This window comes from Pogoniulus pusillus, chromosome 10 (genome assembly GCF_015220805.1).
Source record: "Pogoniulus pusillus isolate bPogPus1 chromosome 10, bPogPus1.pri, whole genome shotgun sequence".
Lineage (NCBI taxonomy): Eukaryota > Metazoa > Chordata > Aves > Piciformes > Lybiidae > Pogoniulus > Pogoniulus pusillus.
In genome coordinates this window covers 3,000,306-3,017,943 of record NC_087273.1, presented here as the reverse complement: position 1 = coordinate 3,017,943, position 17,638 = coordinate 3,000,306, and the positions used below count along the sequence as shown (strand labels likewise).

At 47.1% G+C, this 17,638-nt stretch overlaps 1 protein-coding gene across 10 annotated transcripts in view; it reads right to left on the bottom strand.

The window, feature by feature from the left end:
• Positions 1-17,638, bottom strand: part of INPP4B (inositol polyphosphate-4-phosphatase type II B) — a 311,591-nt gene that overhangs the window by 14,533 nt on the left and 279,420 nt on the right. For 3 of the 10 annotated variants that reach the window (XM_064149503.1, XM_064149510.1, XM_064149511.1), the window contains 2 exons: positions 10,781-10,872; positions 10,036-10,302 (listed from right to left, as the gene is read on the bottom strand). The exons of the other annotated variants lie outside the window; for them this stretch is intronic. In XM_064149503.1, coding sequence (XP_064005573.1) covers positions 10,154-10,302; positions 10,781-10,872 — 241 coding nt within the window. In that variant the 3' untranslated portion in view covers positions 10,036-10,153. Of the gene's footprint in view, positions 1-10,035; positions 10,303-10,780; positions 10,873-17,638 lie in introns of those variants that run through there. 10 annotated transcript variants of the gene reach the window in all.

The following is a 17,638-nucleotide window of genomic DNA, read 5'->3' as shown; positions in this document are numbered from 1 at the left end:
GGAAACATTTTGTAATTCCACTCTCTAACATCACTTCAGAGCATGTCCTAGAAGCATTCTCCAGGAGGTTTTAATTTACAGCCGTGGGCAGAGGTTTTGAGTCCTGCGAAGTCATCCTGGTAACTGTGTGAGAGATTAGTTTCAGAACTGAGGAGTGATAGTTTTGCAGGAGAGATTTTTCTTTGCCTGTCAAGACACAGCTGAGTGCTTTTTGGAAACAGGATTTCCACCTCTATTATACACCAAGCAAAGGATCTGCTGTTTCATTCGACTATTTTCCCACACAGCTGTGCAGTATTACACATGGATCCTACCAAGGTTACTCTTTATAGCAAAAATATGACTCTAATAATCTTCCCAGACTCTCTTCTAGAAAGCATTTAGGATTTCAGAGAGGGGAATCCTCAGGACATAGCTGCAGAACCTTCCCTGGCAAATCTTTCTTGCAAGGTTTGAGATTCAATCCAATGTGCAACCAATACTGAAGTGACAGAGAGTGATTGGCATTGGAATGGGCTGCCCAGGGAGGTGGTGGAGTCACTGTCCCTGGAGGTGTTGAAGCCAAGCCTGGCTGGGGCACTCGGTGTCATGGTCTGGTTGACTGGCTAGGGCTGGGTGCTAGGTTGGACTGGCTGAGCTTGGAGGTCTCTTCCAACCTGATTGATTCTGTGATTCTGTGAACTATGCCTTTGTGCAGGAAAATAACCAAACAAGAATCTACAAGCAACCCATAAACCAAATCTTAGGTTTCTTAGTGCTCAGAGCATGTGTGAAATGAGGACAGCTACATCCTCCAGTTAAGTTCTGAACACACAACTCCATAAATACATGGCCCTAGTAAAATGGCCCAGTGAGTCACACTCACTCCTAGTCCTTTCTGTCATAGCAAGGAAGTTTTACTATGGATGTGATTCCACATCCAGTTCACACAGCACAGTGAAACATAAACCCATATGTCTAAGCAGGCTTTAAATACTTTCTGTTGACCTCTTCCAGTACCTCAACATCTCTCTCAAATTGAGTAGTCCAGAACTGGACACAGTACAGAATGTATCTGGTTGGAAGAGTCTTCAGAGATGATCCACTCCAATCTTTGACCCAGTGAGCTCTCCCCTCAGCCTCCTCTTCTCAAGGGCATTCCCTGCTCCCTCAAATGCTCATGCAGCCCAGGTGCTGCAGGCCCTTCACCAGCCTCACTGCGCTTCTCTGGACATGCTCCAGCACTTCAATGTCCTTCCTATAGAGGGAGGCCCAGAACTGAACACAACAGTGGAGGTGCAGCCTCACCAGTGCTGAGCACAGAGGAATGATCACCTCCCTGCTCCTGCTGCCCACAGTGTCTCTAACACAAGCCTGGACACCAGGACAGCCTGTTCCAATGCTTAACAGCTCTTTCAGTGAAGGAATTTTTCCTAACCACAGAATGTTAGGTGTGGAAGGGACCTTGCTCTAGCCCAACTCCCCGGCTAGAGCAAGATCAGTTAGAGCAGATCACACAGGAACACATCCAAGCTACTTTTGAATGTCTCTGTCCAACCCAAACCTCGCCTGGTGCAACTTGAGGGAGTTTTTTCTTGCCCCACACCTCCTATTTTACACTTTCTTTACACAAATGCAATTCTCAACCTGGCCAAGTCTGAGACACATTAATCCTAGTGCTGCTGATGTTCCTGGTCATGTTTGCCTTTCATCAGGAAGAAAAACAGTAACCCTTATTCACATGCTGACAGTGTTTGGCTTGAGTCACCCTGAGCCAGGGGCCAGGTGGTCAAACAGAAAAATCTACAGTGCAGCCAAAAAGCACACAGGCTGCTAATCAGAAACGCTTCTTCCTCCCCAAGTGCCCATTACAATGGCAAGCCTTAGGGAATTCTGCTTCCCTTTTAATCTCTAATAAATGCTAATGACCTTCAATTATCTTGTAACACATCTCACATTAACCTCACTGGGAATCACACTGCCTTTCCAGGCCCATAAGGTGTGCCAGCATTCACAGAACCACAGAATCAAGCAGGTTGGAAGAAACCTCTAAGCTCATTCAGGCCAACCTAGCACCCAGCCCTGGCAAATCAAACAGACCATGGCACTAAGTGCCCCAGCCAGGCTTATAACACCTCCAGGCACGGTGACTCCACCACCTCCCTGGGCAGCCCATTCCAATGCCAATCACTCTCTCTGCCAACAACTTCCTCCTAAAATCCAGTCTAGACCTCCCCTGGCACAACTTCAGACTGTGTCCCCTCGTTCTATGGCTGGTTGCCATTCAGTGTCCTCTCTAGCACTTGTTCATGGCCAATGAGCTATGAAACAGTGCAGCCACCCACCCCAGCCTGAGTGAGCTGCTGCCTCTTTCTCTCTTTTGGCCACTGTGTTTCTGTGGCTGTTGACAGCAGTTAGAGGCTTCTAGCAACTAAGTTTCCCTTTTCAGCATATATTTACTGTGCCAATAAGGGCCAAGACTTTCAAACTACCTAACTTATCCTCTGCCATGGACCCAAATACACATGGACAGGTATAAAATGCTATTGTAGAAAATTACCTCAATCATTCCCAGGATTTAATTTTCAACAAACCTTCCTTAAGAAGTAAACCACCTTCACACCATCTCACCAGAGCCTGGCTAGCAAGTAAGAGGGGTGCTGGAACTGTGCTTGTCTCAGTTTATTAGCATTTACTTCTCTGTTACTTGAATCTCATAAAGTGCTGTCATTATGCTACTACTGACAGCTGAGACAAAATCAATGCAATACAAAAGCTGCATTCAAAGAGCAGAAGTAATTTCCAAAACATGATCATTGCCAATCTACAGGCAACTCCTCTTACCTCACTGATATACACAGGGCAAGAGGACTGTGGCTTGAGCACTGTCTTTGTACCACTGTGTTAATAATATCCTTCCTACTCTCTTGCAACACAGTGAAACCAAAGGTAGCAGAAGTGCTTTCAACCACTTCTCTTTACTTTTGCTCTTTGCCTAAGTACTTATTGATCATATGAGACTCAAATCTCAAGGTGTCTGGGTGCAGGTCAGCAGTCGCACTTGTCAGACAAGGATGTACACTGGTGCAGACAGGATGCTGTGGCCAGGAGAGCCAATGGCATCCTGGCCTGGCTCAGGAACAGTGTGGCCAGCAGACAAGGGAGGTTATTCTGCCCCTGGACTCAGCACTGCTCAGACCACACCTTGAGTGCTGTGTCCAGTTCTGGGCTGCTCCATTGAAGAGAGATGTTGAGATACTGCAATGTGTCTAGAGAGGGGCCTGGAGCAGAGCCCTGTGAGGGGAGGCTGAGGGAGCTGGGGGTGTGCAGCCTGCAGAAGAGGAGGCTCAGGGCAGACCCCATTGTTGCCTACAACTCCCTGAAGGGAGGCTGTAGCCAGGTGGGGTTGGTCTCTTCTGCCAGGCAACCAGCAACAGAAGAAGGGGACAGAGTCTCAAGCTGTGCTAGGGGAGGTCTAGGCTGGATGTCAGGAGGAAGTTGTTGGCAGAGAGAGTGATTGGCATTGGAATGGGCTGCCCAGGGAGGTGGTGGAGTCGCTGTCCCTGGAGGTGTTGAAGCCAAGCCTGGCTGAGGCACTTAGTGCCATGGTCTGGTTGATTGGCCAGAGCTGGGTGCTAGGTTGGGCTGGCTGAGCTTGGAGCTCTCTTCCAACCTGGATGATTCTATGAAAACAACTCTATAAAAATACAAATCACATATTCAGGTATGGTACTCAGTAATGAAGCCCACAGAGAACACCACAGCCAACTTACACTACAATGATCCATCCTAAACTGGCATTACTCACAGCTAATGACATTTTCACTGGGAAATTGGTAGTTTTACACTGGCCCATGAGGGTTCTCTTGAGTTCAGGATAATTAAGGACTGAAGAAGTAACAGACAACCTGAGGGCAAGGAATAAAAAAATCTACCAAACATTTGCTTCCCTAAGGAGGATCTGTTTTATTTAGAAAGCCTCCTCTGCCTCCCATTCACTCAACTCCTTAGCTGCATATTTGTTTCTAAGGAGCATCAGCTATAAATGGGTTCTTTTTCAAACATAAACACATCAGATCTCAACAGCAGAAAAACTAAACCAACATCTCCTGAAACACTGGGAAAGGATTTGAAAGATCAGCTTCCAAACATCTACTTAAAGTGGCTAAGTATTTGCAGGATTCAGAGTGGTGCCAAAATGATGTACTCTTAAGCAGCTTTCTGTCCAGAAGAGATGTTTACATTTGAAATACATAAACAGCAATTTAGGATAGTGGAACTTATTTAAATCCCCTGCTTAATGGCTACTGCTCTCTATAAACAAGGGAGCTAACCAATGAGGACTGCTACCACCAAAATCTCAAAGCGTGCAGTAGTTAGTCACAGGATTATTAGATGGAGAGGGGAATATAGTGACAAAGGATGAGGAAAAGGCAGAGGTACTTAACACCTTCTTTGCCTCAATCTTCAATAGTGGGACAGGTTCTCTGCAGAACTACTGGCCTCCTGAACTGGCAGATGGAGCCAAGGACCAGTGTAGTCCCCCTGTAACCCAGCAGGAAGAAGAGACCTGCTGAGCCACTTGGATTTTCACAAGTCCATGGGATCAGATGGGGTCCATCCTAGGGTGCCGAGAGAGCTGGCAGATGAGCTGCCCAAGCCACTCTCCATCACCTCCACTGCCCAGGGAGGTGATGGAGTCTCCGTCCCTGGAGGTGTTCAAGCAGAGCCTGGCTGAGGCACTTAGTGCCATGGTCTGGTTGACCTGGATGAGCTTGGAGGTCTCTTCCAACCTGATTGAGTCTATGATTCTGTGATAGGAACCAGGCAGGCAAACAGAGGAAATGGCCCAAATATTGGAGGTTAAGCATCAATTTAACAATGCTCTTTGAACTTGTGTGACTTTCCAGTAACTTCTGTCTTCCCTGACCCCATGGCAGTAAAGAAATTGGTGTCCAGTGACAAACAGATGTTTAAAACACGACAGGTGGTGAGCTGCTGTCAGCAGTCTCTTTTCGCTGCCACACTTTGCCCTCCTACCTTTTTAACCTTCAGTTCTTTACCAGGATAACTATAAAATATGATTCCAAAACCTGATCCAAATCATCTGAAAGGCAACATGTGGTAGTCTCCCTCAAACTGGAATGGCAAGTTGTTAGGTGCCAAAAGCAACAGCTGGGGCTTCCCAGAGAGTGGTGGTGAATGGTGCCACATCCAGTTGGCAGCTGTCACCAGTGGTGTGCCCCAGGGACCAGTGCTGGGCCTGATCTTATTCAATGTCTGGGATGATCTGGATCAGGGGATTGAGTCCAGCCTCAGTAAGTTTGCAGTTTACACCAAGCTAGGAGCAGCTGTGGAGCTGTTGGAGGGTAGGAGAGCCCTGCAGAGGGACCTGGCCAGGCTGCATAGGTGGGCAGAGGCCAATGGGATGAGATTTAACGAGGCCAAGTGCAGGATACTCCACTTAGGCCTCAACAACCCCAAGCAGTGCTACAGGCTGGGGCCAGAGTGGCTGAGAGCAGCCAGGCAGAGAGGGAGCTGGGGGTGCTGGTAGAGAGTAGCTGAAGATGAGGCAGCAGTGTGCCCAGGTAGGCAGCAGAGCCAATGGCATCCTGGGCTGGCTCAGGAGCAGTGTGGGCAGCAGGACAAGGGAGGTTCTTGTGCCCCTGTGCTCAGCACTGCTCAGGCCACACCTTGAGTGCTGTGTCCAGTGGTGAACTGCCCTATGTGCTTTACTCCCCTATCTCTAACCAGCCCATCCAAGTGCTGCCACCGTGGCACTTACAAAAGGACCCACACCTGCCTCAGATTTCCTTTCCAGCACCGTAAGTATGGTTGAACATGATGGCTAACTGCCTAAACTTTCAAGCTTGACTGTGGGCTGTTTTTAAAGGACTGTCTTGACTTAAATCTGTAATGTGAATAAAAGAAAAAGGAAAACACTTCTGAGCAAGCAATTGTCTGTTTTGGACTACATTACAGTGTGGCACAGAACATTAACTTTGTAACAGATTAAATGCCTTTTTATTTCCCTTTTGGTGGTCCACACCCAATGGAGTATGGATAGGAAGTTTAAAGCTGTTTTGGTTTTGCATTTGGGTTTTTTTCCCCATAAATCAGCATTGGCTTTTTTACCTCTGCATTGTAATGTGTATTTCATTTAATAAACATCCTAATTACCCCGCCCCATGCTAAACCCACTTCTCTGTTCCAAGATTACAATTCAGAGTGGCTTCATTCAGTCCCATTAGTTTTAACATCTGTGTTTTAAGTTGCACAGAGCTTCAATAGTAGCTACTGAGGTAATGTAGTGCTTCATTTCCAAGAGGAAATTGGATGCTCACTGCATTTCCTAAGGCAGCAGTAACAAAGTGGCTATTAATAAAGCAGCCCAGCAGAACAGCAGGGGCTGGCCCTGACTGGGAAAAGGTCTCCTAACTTCTGCCAGGCCACTGGGTGCTGCTTATTCCATCTGGTTCTATATTCTCAGAGAGATGAGTGAAATCCACACTACAGGAAGGGTTATTGCCTCATCTGTACCTGGAACAGCCTCACGCAGGGGCAGAGGATTGTTCTCAATTTAAGTAATCCTTTGGAGTGTTCCTGGAGAACAAATTGGCCAGAAAGGATGGATCAGATATCCTAAAGACCTGCTTTCCCTTCCATGTTTATGACAGGCTGCTGTGTCTGCTTGCACTGGGGCATGGGACAGGGCTCACCACAGAGCTCTGATGGCAGATTTCTAGCCCACATTTGCTGGTGTAGTTCCTTTAACTCGGCATAAGCTACCCCAGTACAGGCTGGATGTTAGGAAGTTGTTGTTGTCAGAGAGAGTGATTGGCATTGGAATGGGCTGCCCAGGGAGGTGGTGGAGTTGCTGTCCCTGGAGGTGTTCAAGCAGAGCCTGGATGAGGCACTTAGTGCTATGATCTGGTTGATTGGCTAGGGCTGGGTGCTAGGTTGGGCTGGATGAGCTTGGAGGTCTCTTCCAACCTGCTTGATTCTATGATTCTATTTCAAGGTAAAGATTACTTATCAGTGAGTATATTAAATGTGTGAGGCACAAAGCAGTACCTCAGAAGTCACAGATAAAATCACAGAATGGTTTAGGTTGGAAGGGACCTCAAAGCTCATCCAGTTCCAACCCCCTGCCATAGGCTGGGACACCTCTCACTAGAACAGGTCACTCAAGGCCTCATCCAGCCTGGCCTTGAACACCTCCAGGGAAGGAGCAGACACAACCTCCCTGGGCAACCTGTGCCAGTGTCTCACCACCCTCACTGCAAAGAACCCCTTCCTAACATCCAGTTTGAATCTCTTCTCTGCCAGTTTAAACCCATTCCTCCTCATCCTCTCATTACAAGACCTTGTCAATAGTCCCTCTCCAGCCTTCCTGTAGCCCCCTTCAGATACTGGAAGGTCTCATCAAAAGTCTTTGCTTCTCCAGGCTGCAGAGCCCAAACTTTTGTAGCCTGTCCTCACAGCAGAGCTGCTGCAGCCCTCTGAGCATCTTGGTGGCCTCCTCTGGACTCACTCCAACAGTTCCATGTCCTGCTTGTGCTGGGGGCTCCAGGACTGCACACAGGACTGCAGGTGGGGTGTGAGGAGAGCAGAGCCAAGGGGCAGAATCTCCTCCCTTGCCCTGCTGCCCACACTGCTCTTGCTGCAGCCCAGCACAGGGTTGTGTCTGGGCTGCACTCACACTGCAGGCTCCTGCTGAGCTTTTCATCAGCCCAGACCCCCAGGCCCTTTTCCTCAGGGCTGCTCTCAGCCATTCCCCACCCAGCCTATAGATGTGCTTGGGATTGCACCCCCCCAGGTGCAGGACCTTACACTTGGCTTTGTGATGCCCAAATGAAGGAGAGTGTGGCTGTTGCCACCACGGTACCCACAGGGCTGCCACTGCACAACTGAGAGACACACTGGTGAGTTTTGCCTTCTAAATGGTTTGAACTGGTTTGATTACCCCGTTTCAGAGGACCACTCTCTTTGTCTTACTAACTCTTATTTTCCTCGCATTATGACATTCACAGTGATTACAGTTTCTTCATTTGGGTGTATGCTTAGGTAGGTCAGATTCAAACCTAAAAGCTGCACTGAAAAGCCTCTCACAATATTAACTGTAAGTGAAGCAGAACCTTTCAGCTTCTAATCTGCTGGAGAGACAAACACTGCCAGAACAGAGCCATGTCTGGGAAACACCTGTCCTGTGTCTGAGCTCTTGGATAAGCATGCAGGAGATAATCAAAACTCTGAGTTCAAGCTCATTACCACCTCATTTCAAGTTTTACCTTGGAATTAAACTTAAATTGAGACTGAAATGAGTTTTGTTTTCCCTGTTGTGCTGCACAGAGGAAGATTCTTTGTGACAGCAGGAGGAATGATTGCCTCTGAGACCGACAGCATCGAACAGGAGCCAGCTCTGTCACAAAATACTGCTAGAAACAATTAGCTAAGGCTACAAATTCCTTTCTAGCTCACTCTGAAAGTCTCTTCTCAGCACCCTCTTACCAGTGGATAGCCACTGTCTGGAAGGGAGCAGAAAGTGTCTGACACAAAATGCACTGAAGTTTCATCATCCTCTCTCAACACCAAGCAACAATTGCTCCGTCACATCATGTGAAGGCAACAAAGTCTCCCAGCACTTCCACCTCAGGAAAATCTTCATCATCTTAAATGGCAGATCCTAAAGCTACAGGGCAACACAGGACACCAGAGTCTAAAGTGCTGTAACTAAACTGTCATTGCCAGTCAAGGCAGCTGAAGCAATCAGAATCCATGGTGGTACAAAAATAAGGCAATAAAGCACTCCACAAACTGCTACTTGTCTTGGAGAAATACTTGGAAAGCTTTGAAGCCCTTTTTAAAGCTTCATTTGAGTCACATAATGAAATACCAACATGTGACAGAAACCAATGAACCACAGAATCATAGAATCAACCAAGTTGGAAGAGACCTCCAAGCTCATCCAGTCCCACCGAGCACCCAGCCCTGGCCAACCAGACCATGGCACTAAGTGCCCCAGCCAGGCTTTTCTTGAACACTTCCAGGGATGGTGACTCCACCACCTCCCTGGGCAGCCCATTCCAATGCCAATCACTCTCTCTGATAACAACTTCCTCCTAACATCCAGCCTAGACCTCCCCTGACACAGCTTCAGACTGTGTCCCCTCCTTCTGTTGCTGCTTGCCTGGCAGAAGAGACCAACCCCACCTGGCTACAGCCTTCCTTCAGGTAGCTGTAGACAGCAATGAGCTCTGCCCTGAGCCTCCACTTCTCCAGGCTGCACACCCTCAGGTGCTAGGCTGGACTGGATGAGCTTGGAGGTCTCTTCCAACCTGGCTGATTCTGTGATTCACAGTAGAGGTCTGACATGACCTAGCTTGCTTTCAGAATGAATTCAAGCAGCATCCTGGCATGGCAAATGAAGTTAATCTGTCTAACAGAAATGTCAAACTGCATTGAAAGCATTTGCCTACAAATCTGCTGATAATAACATTGCAGCAGCACAGTTTTACAGAGGAAGAGGACACAGGCATCGACCTTTTTGCCTTGGGCAGCAACACAGTAAGAAAGCAAGAGGACTTTATTCAGTATGATGTTGAGGGAGGGCTATCCACCAACACTCAGGCAGTTGACGCACCAGTTCAGCAGTGTCCAGGAGGGAGAGAGGCTTTCACTGTGCTGCCAGCACTGCTGCATGCACTGTGTCAGCATGAACTCAAGTATCAAAAAGGATTGGGCAAAGAGAATTACTCCCATGCAGAATAGCAAAGTCAGTATAGGCAATGAACCTTCTTTACAAGCATTGCTACTGCATGTTCAAGTAGAACAATGTGGCTTTTATTTAAAGCAAACCAGACAACAAGAAGAGTCTGCTCAGGAAAAAGTAGTTCTGAATTCAATTTCCATCAAAGGAGAGGGCTGTGAGATCATGAATGATCTGACATCTCTACACCATCTTCCTCTTGTGGTCAAGTCAGAAAAACACAAGGCACATTTCATGACCTTAGCCTTTGCTTGGCAATTAGAAGGGTTAATTTGCTCAAGATTAAGAAGTGTTTGCACAATGTTCAAATCTCAGCTCTTGACCTACTTCTTTAACCAGTGATCATTACATGAAAGGCTTTAGTGCATACACAGCTCACCGCGTGAGCAGTGGCTACAGTGAGGACTACAACACACACAACAGATGATGAGGCAGTAGGAAGGTCCGTATTTTGTGCAGAAACCCAACTCCTATCACATCTTCATCATTACAAGCTCTTAAACGAGAGAGAAGACCCCTCAGAAATGCCTGGCAGCATAAGTGAGTTGCAACACCTAAGTGGGATAGAAGGTTCTAAGTGCAGGCTGACAACAAAAAGAGGTGAAACAGCAAACAATGTGTCAGAGACCTTTAGTTAAGGCTCATGAATAAATGTTCTAACCAGTGATAATCAATATCAGCAAAACAGGCTTTTCTGGGACTCAGAATCAATTCATGGACCTTTGACAATGTGATACTCTAACTGCTTGCTTTGCCTGATGCTACGTGGATGGTTTCAGAACCAGCCAGTGCTGCCTTTGACAGAGAGCCAGTTGAGCCATCCTTGTGAGCTTCCCTGAGGCATTCTCTGTAGCAGCATTTTATTAGCTGAAATAAACTTAGAACATAGATCATGCCAGCCGTGCTTACACCAATTGAGCTGAAACCCCAAACCAACCACACTGAAGATGCTGATTTTCATTTCCTGGCTTGAATGTGTTATGAAAAACATTCCACAAGCACCTCCTGTGGACACTCCCATCCTCTACTTACCACACCACCACAAAGCTGCTTGTTGAAAGTTGCTTAGCAAACCTTTAGCTGCTGACCACTTTGCATTCTGTAAATGCTCCATTGCTAGCAACCTGGCATGAGTTACAAAGAGATTTAAGTAGAAAACCCAAACCAACAACTATGGAGCAGTGAGGATTGAGCTTCCCAAAATGCACAGAAAACCCAACATCATTTTCAGTCATAGAATCAACCAGGTTAGAGGAGACCTCCAAGCTCAGCCAGTCCAACCTAGCACCCAGCCCTAGCCAAGCAACCAGACCATGGCACTAAGTGCCCCAGCCAGGCTTTGCTTCAACACCTCCAGGCATGGTGACTCCACCACCTCCCTGGGCAGCCCATTCCAATGCCAATCACTCTCTCTGCCAACAACTTCCTCCTAACATCCAGCCTAGACCTCCCCTGCCACAGCTTGGATAGGGCTAGACTGGATGATCTTGGAGGTCGCTTCCAACCTCCTTGATTCTATGATTGTATGGGTCAGACATCTAAAACATTTCATCCCAGGGCAGAAGCTACAGGGAATGGAGATTCCTTTCCCATCCTCTGACCTCATTGCTCTGTGGGACTTCAACCTTGGCTAAGTCTTGCGCAGGATACCAGGACCCTGCACGGGTAGAAACTGCACTCTGGCAGAAGCCTGGTACTTTGCCCACTGTTAGCAGACAATATGCACAGGGCAATGTCTGGGCTGGGCACAGAAGATAAGCTAGCAGGGAAGCAAGCCCCCAGCAGGGAAGCAAGTCCTCAGCAGGGCACAAAGCAGCACTGCAGGTGCACAGCCAAAGCAGTGCCCAGTGATTCTGGCACTGGCTATGTTTAGAGGCACGACAGAGCTACTGCACCACTAAGCCCCAGGGTTGCAAAAACCAATTTGAACTGTTGTAGCAGTCAGAGCTGACTGTGGAGTGATGATTCTGTCTGTGCACTTTGGATGGACTCCAACCTTTCCTTTGCATTAACTTCCTTATAAATACCATGCTTCCTACTCATACAGAGCACAGCAGAGCTTCAGGCTGTTAAGATGCAGGTTCCCAAGACTACCCCCAAAATTTATCTCTGAATGATGCAGAAGACAGCAATATAAAGCCACTGGCTTTGTTACTGGGTGTAGTTCCAGCCAACTCCAGATAACATCATGGAAGCAGGAAGTCCATAATAAGTACATAATAGTCCAAATGGAAATCCTTTGGTCACTCCACTGTAAACAGCTAGCAGGTACTGCAAGGAGCCACCGAGAAGCACCATGCTGCTGCTAGCTACACAAAGGGAAGTCTGCCAGAGGCTGCTGTAATGATGAGGACACATTTATGAAGTGTCAGTCATCAAATCAGAGCAGCCCAAGCAAGTAACATCTAGAAACCAACACTAAACATGTCTTCTGAACTGAGCTGAGAAAGACTGCAGCCAAAGGAGTTCCTCAAATATCTTAAACCTGGGAGACACTGCAGGAGAGTAAGAGACAGGGAAATACTCACTGGAAAGAGGAGATCCAGCAGGAGCTTATGGAAGAAAACCAGAACAGGGAATCATAGAATCAGCCAGGTTAGAGGAGACCTCCAAGCTCATCCAGTCCAACCAAGGTCACCCAGCCCTGTCCAGTTAACCAGACCATGGCACTAAGTGCCTCATCCAGGCATCTCTTCAACACCTCCAGGGACAGTGACCCCACCACCTCTCTGAGCAGCCCATTCCAATGCCAATCACTCTCTCTGACAACAACTTCCTCCTAACATCCAGCCCAGACCTGCCCTGGCACAACTTCAGACTGTGTCCCCTTGTTCTGTTGCTGCTTGCCTGGCAGCAGAGCCCAACCCCACCTGGCTACAGCCTTCCTTCAGGGAGTTGCAGACAGCAATGAGCTCTGCCCTGAGCCTCCTCTGCTGCAGGCTGCACACCCCCAGCTCCCTCAGCCTCTCCTCACAGGGCTCTGCTCCAGGCCCCTCACCAGCTTTGGCGCCCTCCTGTGGACACCTTCCAGCACCTCAACATCTCTCTTGAATTGAGGAGCCCAGAACTGGACACAGCACCCAAATTGAGGCCCTATCAGTGCTGAGTACAGGAGGATAATGGATGAGAAGAGATGATGCTTATGTGAGCAGAGAGCATTTCTACAAAAGAAAATGAGTTGGAGGAAGTCATTAAGGAAGCTTTTAAAATGAGAGGAAAAATAGACCTGGATGTGTCTATTACCTGCAGTCTAGATGAGCCAGCCAGAGCTGGAGCCTGATGCTCTACCTGCAGAATCTTCAGTTCCAAAGCAGCCTTGCAGCTGGTTGCTGCTCTTGCCCTGATTGTTATTCTGTGTTCCCTCCAACTTCTCCACAATCTGTGCACGGTTGTAGGAAGGAAGTTAGTTACCAGCTCTGCCTGCCCAGATAATATTATTCTGAGACAAATATTGTTTTAGAGGGAGATAAATTCTTGAAGTGATTTGCTCCATGATAATTTTAATCACCTATTGTATACTATTACTACCCACTTATTCTCATTTCCTGCTCCACTCTTATCTAAATTTCAGACTAGGCAGTGTTGCCTGAGAGATTTAGCTGCACATGGTCAAAGGCACAATAAATCAGCTGTGGTGCATGGAGTTTTAATGTAATAAATATGCATGGAGAACTTTTCCCACACACTCTTCCAGCAAACTTTAATAAAGTGCAATCTAATAAGAAGAAACCTGTATTACTCCCTCTGGGGACTTTAATGCATCCAGCTCCTCATTTCGGGTAAGACTTGGTCTGTCGTGGAAGTTCTGAACAAGCAATAGCATAAGCACCAAGGCACCAAAGTGAATGAGGGAATTAATGAACTCTTGCAGGGCTGACTAGGAGAATCTCACCAAGGAAGAGCAGGCAGTATTTCCAGGTAATCTGACTGTCTGCACACAAGACACTTACTCTTACACTGGCCACCCAGAGCCTGGGCTGCAGCAGAAGTGTGGTCAGCAGGGCCAGGGAGGTGCAGTGTTGTAATTCACTGCTGTGCTGTTGAGGATCCACACACAGACTGTGCTACTAACTGGGAAAGCAGAATTACTGGAGAAGGCTTTTTCATTTGGCTGGGTTTGAAAACTAAGTGCTCACAGTGTGCACCTCTACCTGTGTCCAGTTCTGGGCTCCTCAGCTCAAGAGAGATGTTGAGGTGCTGGAAGGTGTCCACAGGAGGGCGCCAAAGCTGGTGAGGGGCCTGGAGCAGAGCCCTGTGAGGAGAGGCTGAGGGAGCTGGGGGGGTGCAGCCTGCAGCAGAGGAGGCTCAGGGCAGAGCTCATTGCTGTCTGCAGCTGCCTGAAGGGAGGCTGTAGCCAGGTGGGGTTGGGCTCTGCTGCCAGGCAAGCAGCAACAGAACAAGGGGACACAGCCTCTTATTGTGCCAGGGGAGGTCTAAACTGTAATGTTAGGAGGAAGCTGTTGCCAAAGACAGTTTCTCTCCGTGGAGGTGTTGAAGCAAAGCCTGGATGAGGCACTCAGTGCCATGGTCTAGTTGATTGGGTAGGGCTAGGCTGATGATCTTGGATGTCTCTTCCAACCTGGCTGATTCTGTGATACACAGTAATAACATCAATCATACCATAACTAATGACAACATCAAACACTTGATCAATACCCTGGGTTGTTTGGTGTTATCAAAAGCATTGTTAAAAACAAACCTTCTTTATGAAGCACACAAATTTTGTTGGTTCTATCATTCACACTCAAAACTCAGGAGATTCTGAGGTTATTCACTATGCACGGCCTCCAAAAGGGACCCTGTCACTGGAACCTTAAAATTAAATAGGGTCACAAAAGGAGAAGGAAGGGAAAAAAATAGGCAAGAACTCCCTCACACCCAAAACAAAACCCATCCCCTCCAGAAAACAAAACCAAACCCAGCCCCAAGCAGCAAAAAGTCCCAAACCACCAAAACCCCCAAGCTAAAGCACAAAAAGCAAATCAAATGAAATGCCTTTTACAGAGCTGCTTCACAGCTGCCTACCAGAGTCCATCCTCCCTTCAGCAGTAGCCATCTCAAAAAGTAAGAGTGTGACAGATAGTGCAGTGAGCTAGGGTGAATCAGTTCTGTCTCTCTACTGTCTCTTGGAAGAGAGTAAACACTGAATGGTATGAAATACTCACCTGTGCCCAGGAGACAAAACCATATATAACATACTGCAAGTGATAAAGTTTGTGTCCCAATCATCATTTCCCTGCATTTTTCACAAGCTAAAGGGACAACTAATGGAAGGTGTTTTGCACAGCTTTTGCTGTTGCTCTGAAGCAATGATAAGCATCATGCAGTTTATCACTACAAGACAGTGATTCAACTTACAAACTCATTAAATCACAGCTACTGGCAGTATTTCCAAACCAGCACTGTGCAGTGCACACTGAAGCAAACACACAGCAGAAATGGCCTCTGGTTTGCTCCAAAATTTAGGGATATCAGAGATGCTGAGAGCAGCAGCATGCACAAGTCTAGCTTTTCCAAGCTTCTGCTGGCAAGAAACACAAAATCAATCAGGTTGGAAGAGACCTCCAAGCTCATCCAGTCCAACCTAGCACCCAGCCCTGGCCAATCAACCAGACCATGGCACTAAGTGCCTCACCCAGGCTTTGCTTCAACACCTCCAGGGACAGCCACTCCACCACCTCCCTGGGCAGCCCATTCCAATGCCAATCACTCTCTGGCAACAACTCCCTCCCAACATCCAGCCTTGATCTCCCCTGCCACAACTTCAGACTGTGTCCCCTTGTTCTTAAGCAAATGCTCCCCAGCAAAGCTGTGTCAGCACTGGCAGGAGAAGAAAAAGCTTCACAGCTACACAGACACCTTTATAATTTTCACATCTCCAAATGATGGCATTTCCCATGAAGGCTGAACAGCCTTTTGCCTTCACAGCTCACTGTGTTTCACAGGACTGTCTATCTCCTACTGTTAACTCTTGAAAGAAGGCTTTCAAAGATCAATGCAGCCTATTAACAACCTAGACGTCAAAATGGCATTTTTCTTGTCCACTTCTTCTTTTGAAAGGCTCAGAAGTGATTTGTGGCAATCAGCATAAAGGGACTTGATTGACAGAGTTTAACTAAGTGATCAGAGGGCTGGATAAGATAATCAGAGGGCTGGAGCAGCTCTGCTATGAGGACAGGCTACAAGAGATGGGACTCCGCAGCCTGGAGGAGAGAAGGCTTTGAGGAGACCTTATAGTGGCCTTCCAGTATCTGAAGGGGGCTACAGGAAGGCTGCGGAGGGACTATTGACAAGGTCTTGTAATGACAGGACAAGGGGGAATGGGTTTAAACTGGCAGAGGGAAGATTGAAACTAGATGTCAGAAAAGGGTTCTTTGCAGTGAAGGTGGTGAGACACTGGCACAGGTTGCCCAGGGAGGTTGTGGAGCACAGAAGCACCGAATGTGGGCTACTCTCAAAACACAACTAATGTGCTCATCTCATCAGCTTTCGAACCAGTTATGTGCTATAAAACCACTCAATCACTTGTATTTTAGTCTACCAAAAACTAATCCACTGTTGCAGTCTAAGTTAGTTTGCCTAAAGGTCATGGCTGTTGGGTTTTGTTTGTGAAGCTCTGGTCAGTGCTATTCTAACACAGCAATGATTTCCAACAATTACCTGGCCTGTGTCTGGTAATTTACTTTAAGGCACACACTTTTGTACTTTCTGGAGACAGAAAAGAAAGAAAACCAAAGAGACCATATTTGAAATGCCAACAGAAATGAAACTTAACACAGGAAGCTCAGGAAGTTTTCATTAATGACAGAAGATGTAGCAATGAAAGACTGCACACGAGTCACTAAGGCACTGAAACGCTGCAGACACTAAGGGACTTAGGCAAGCTGATGGTAACAGACGGAGCGATGCGCCTGGGCTTCACACATCACACTGAGCTAGCACTGTGCACACCAGCTCTGCACTTGAGCCATCTCTGCTCAGCTACTCCTGGGAAGCATCACCTTTTTTCTCTACAACACCTATCCCTGCCAAAAGACAAAGGGACCCAGTCCTGCAGCGTCACCTAGGCATTAATCCCCTAACTGACAGCACTACATGTTAAGGTCAAGAATTAGCAGGCTTTAAGCAGGACTGCTCACTCGCTGTGGCCCCTGCAGATCCACACTCAGCTTTGTGTTTCACACAAGCACAAGGTGTGGGTCAGTCACTTCTTTGCAGGCTGGCCAGAATATTTTCTTTTCTGCTCATTTTGCAGCGAGCTCTGTTAATTATTGTGACATCATGGATCTATTTAAACTCAGGAAACACAACACAGTACTCAATGAAGTCAGTTATCAAAGTTCCTTTTGAGACCAGAGCATCCACATTCACTTCATGACCCAAACCTGCTTGCTTCAGTAGGCTTTTTTTCTTCACTAAAGCTTCAGATAATCAGAAATCTTCGCATCCCTTTAATTACACATTGCTGATAACATCAGACCCAGCTTCTGCTTGGTTGGCATTTAGAATAAATCATCTTTCTTTTGAAGCACAGTAAAGATCTTATCAGGTGTTGGTGGCAATCACCATCAGACCAAGCCTTATCTTTAATAACAGGAGCTAATAAAGAGTTACCATCTGCAACAAATGCTCATCCTGCTTCTACCAGGCTGGTCTGGATTTTATACAAATGATCTAATGAACGTGGAAATACCTTAAAGCAGACAATAACTGTGGGGGGGTTTGTAATGGTAATGGAAGACTGTTAAAAGTTTTAAGCCTTATGAAAGCCTAAAAACTGCTATTTGCTTCAGTGAAATCCTGTGGCAGTGAAGTGACACTTGGAAGGTTTCACACCTCTATCTCAGAACTGTTAGCAGTGACAAAATGTGCAGTTCAAAGGCCTTGCAT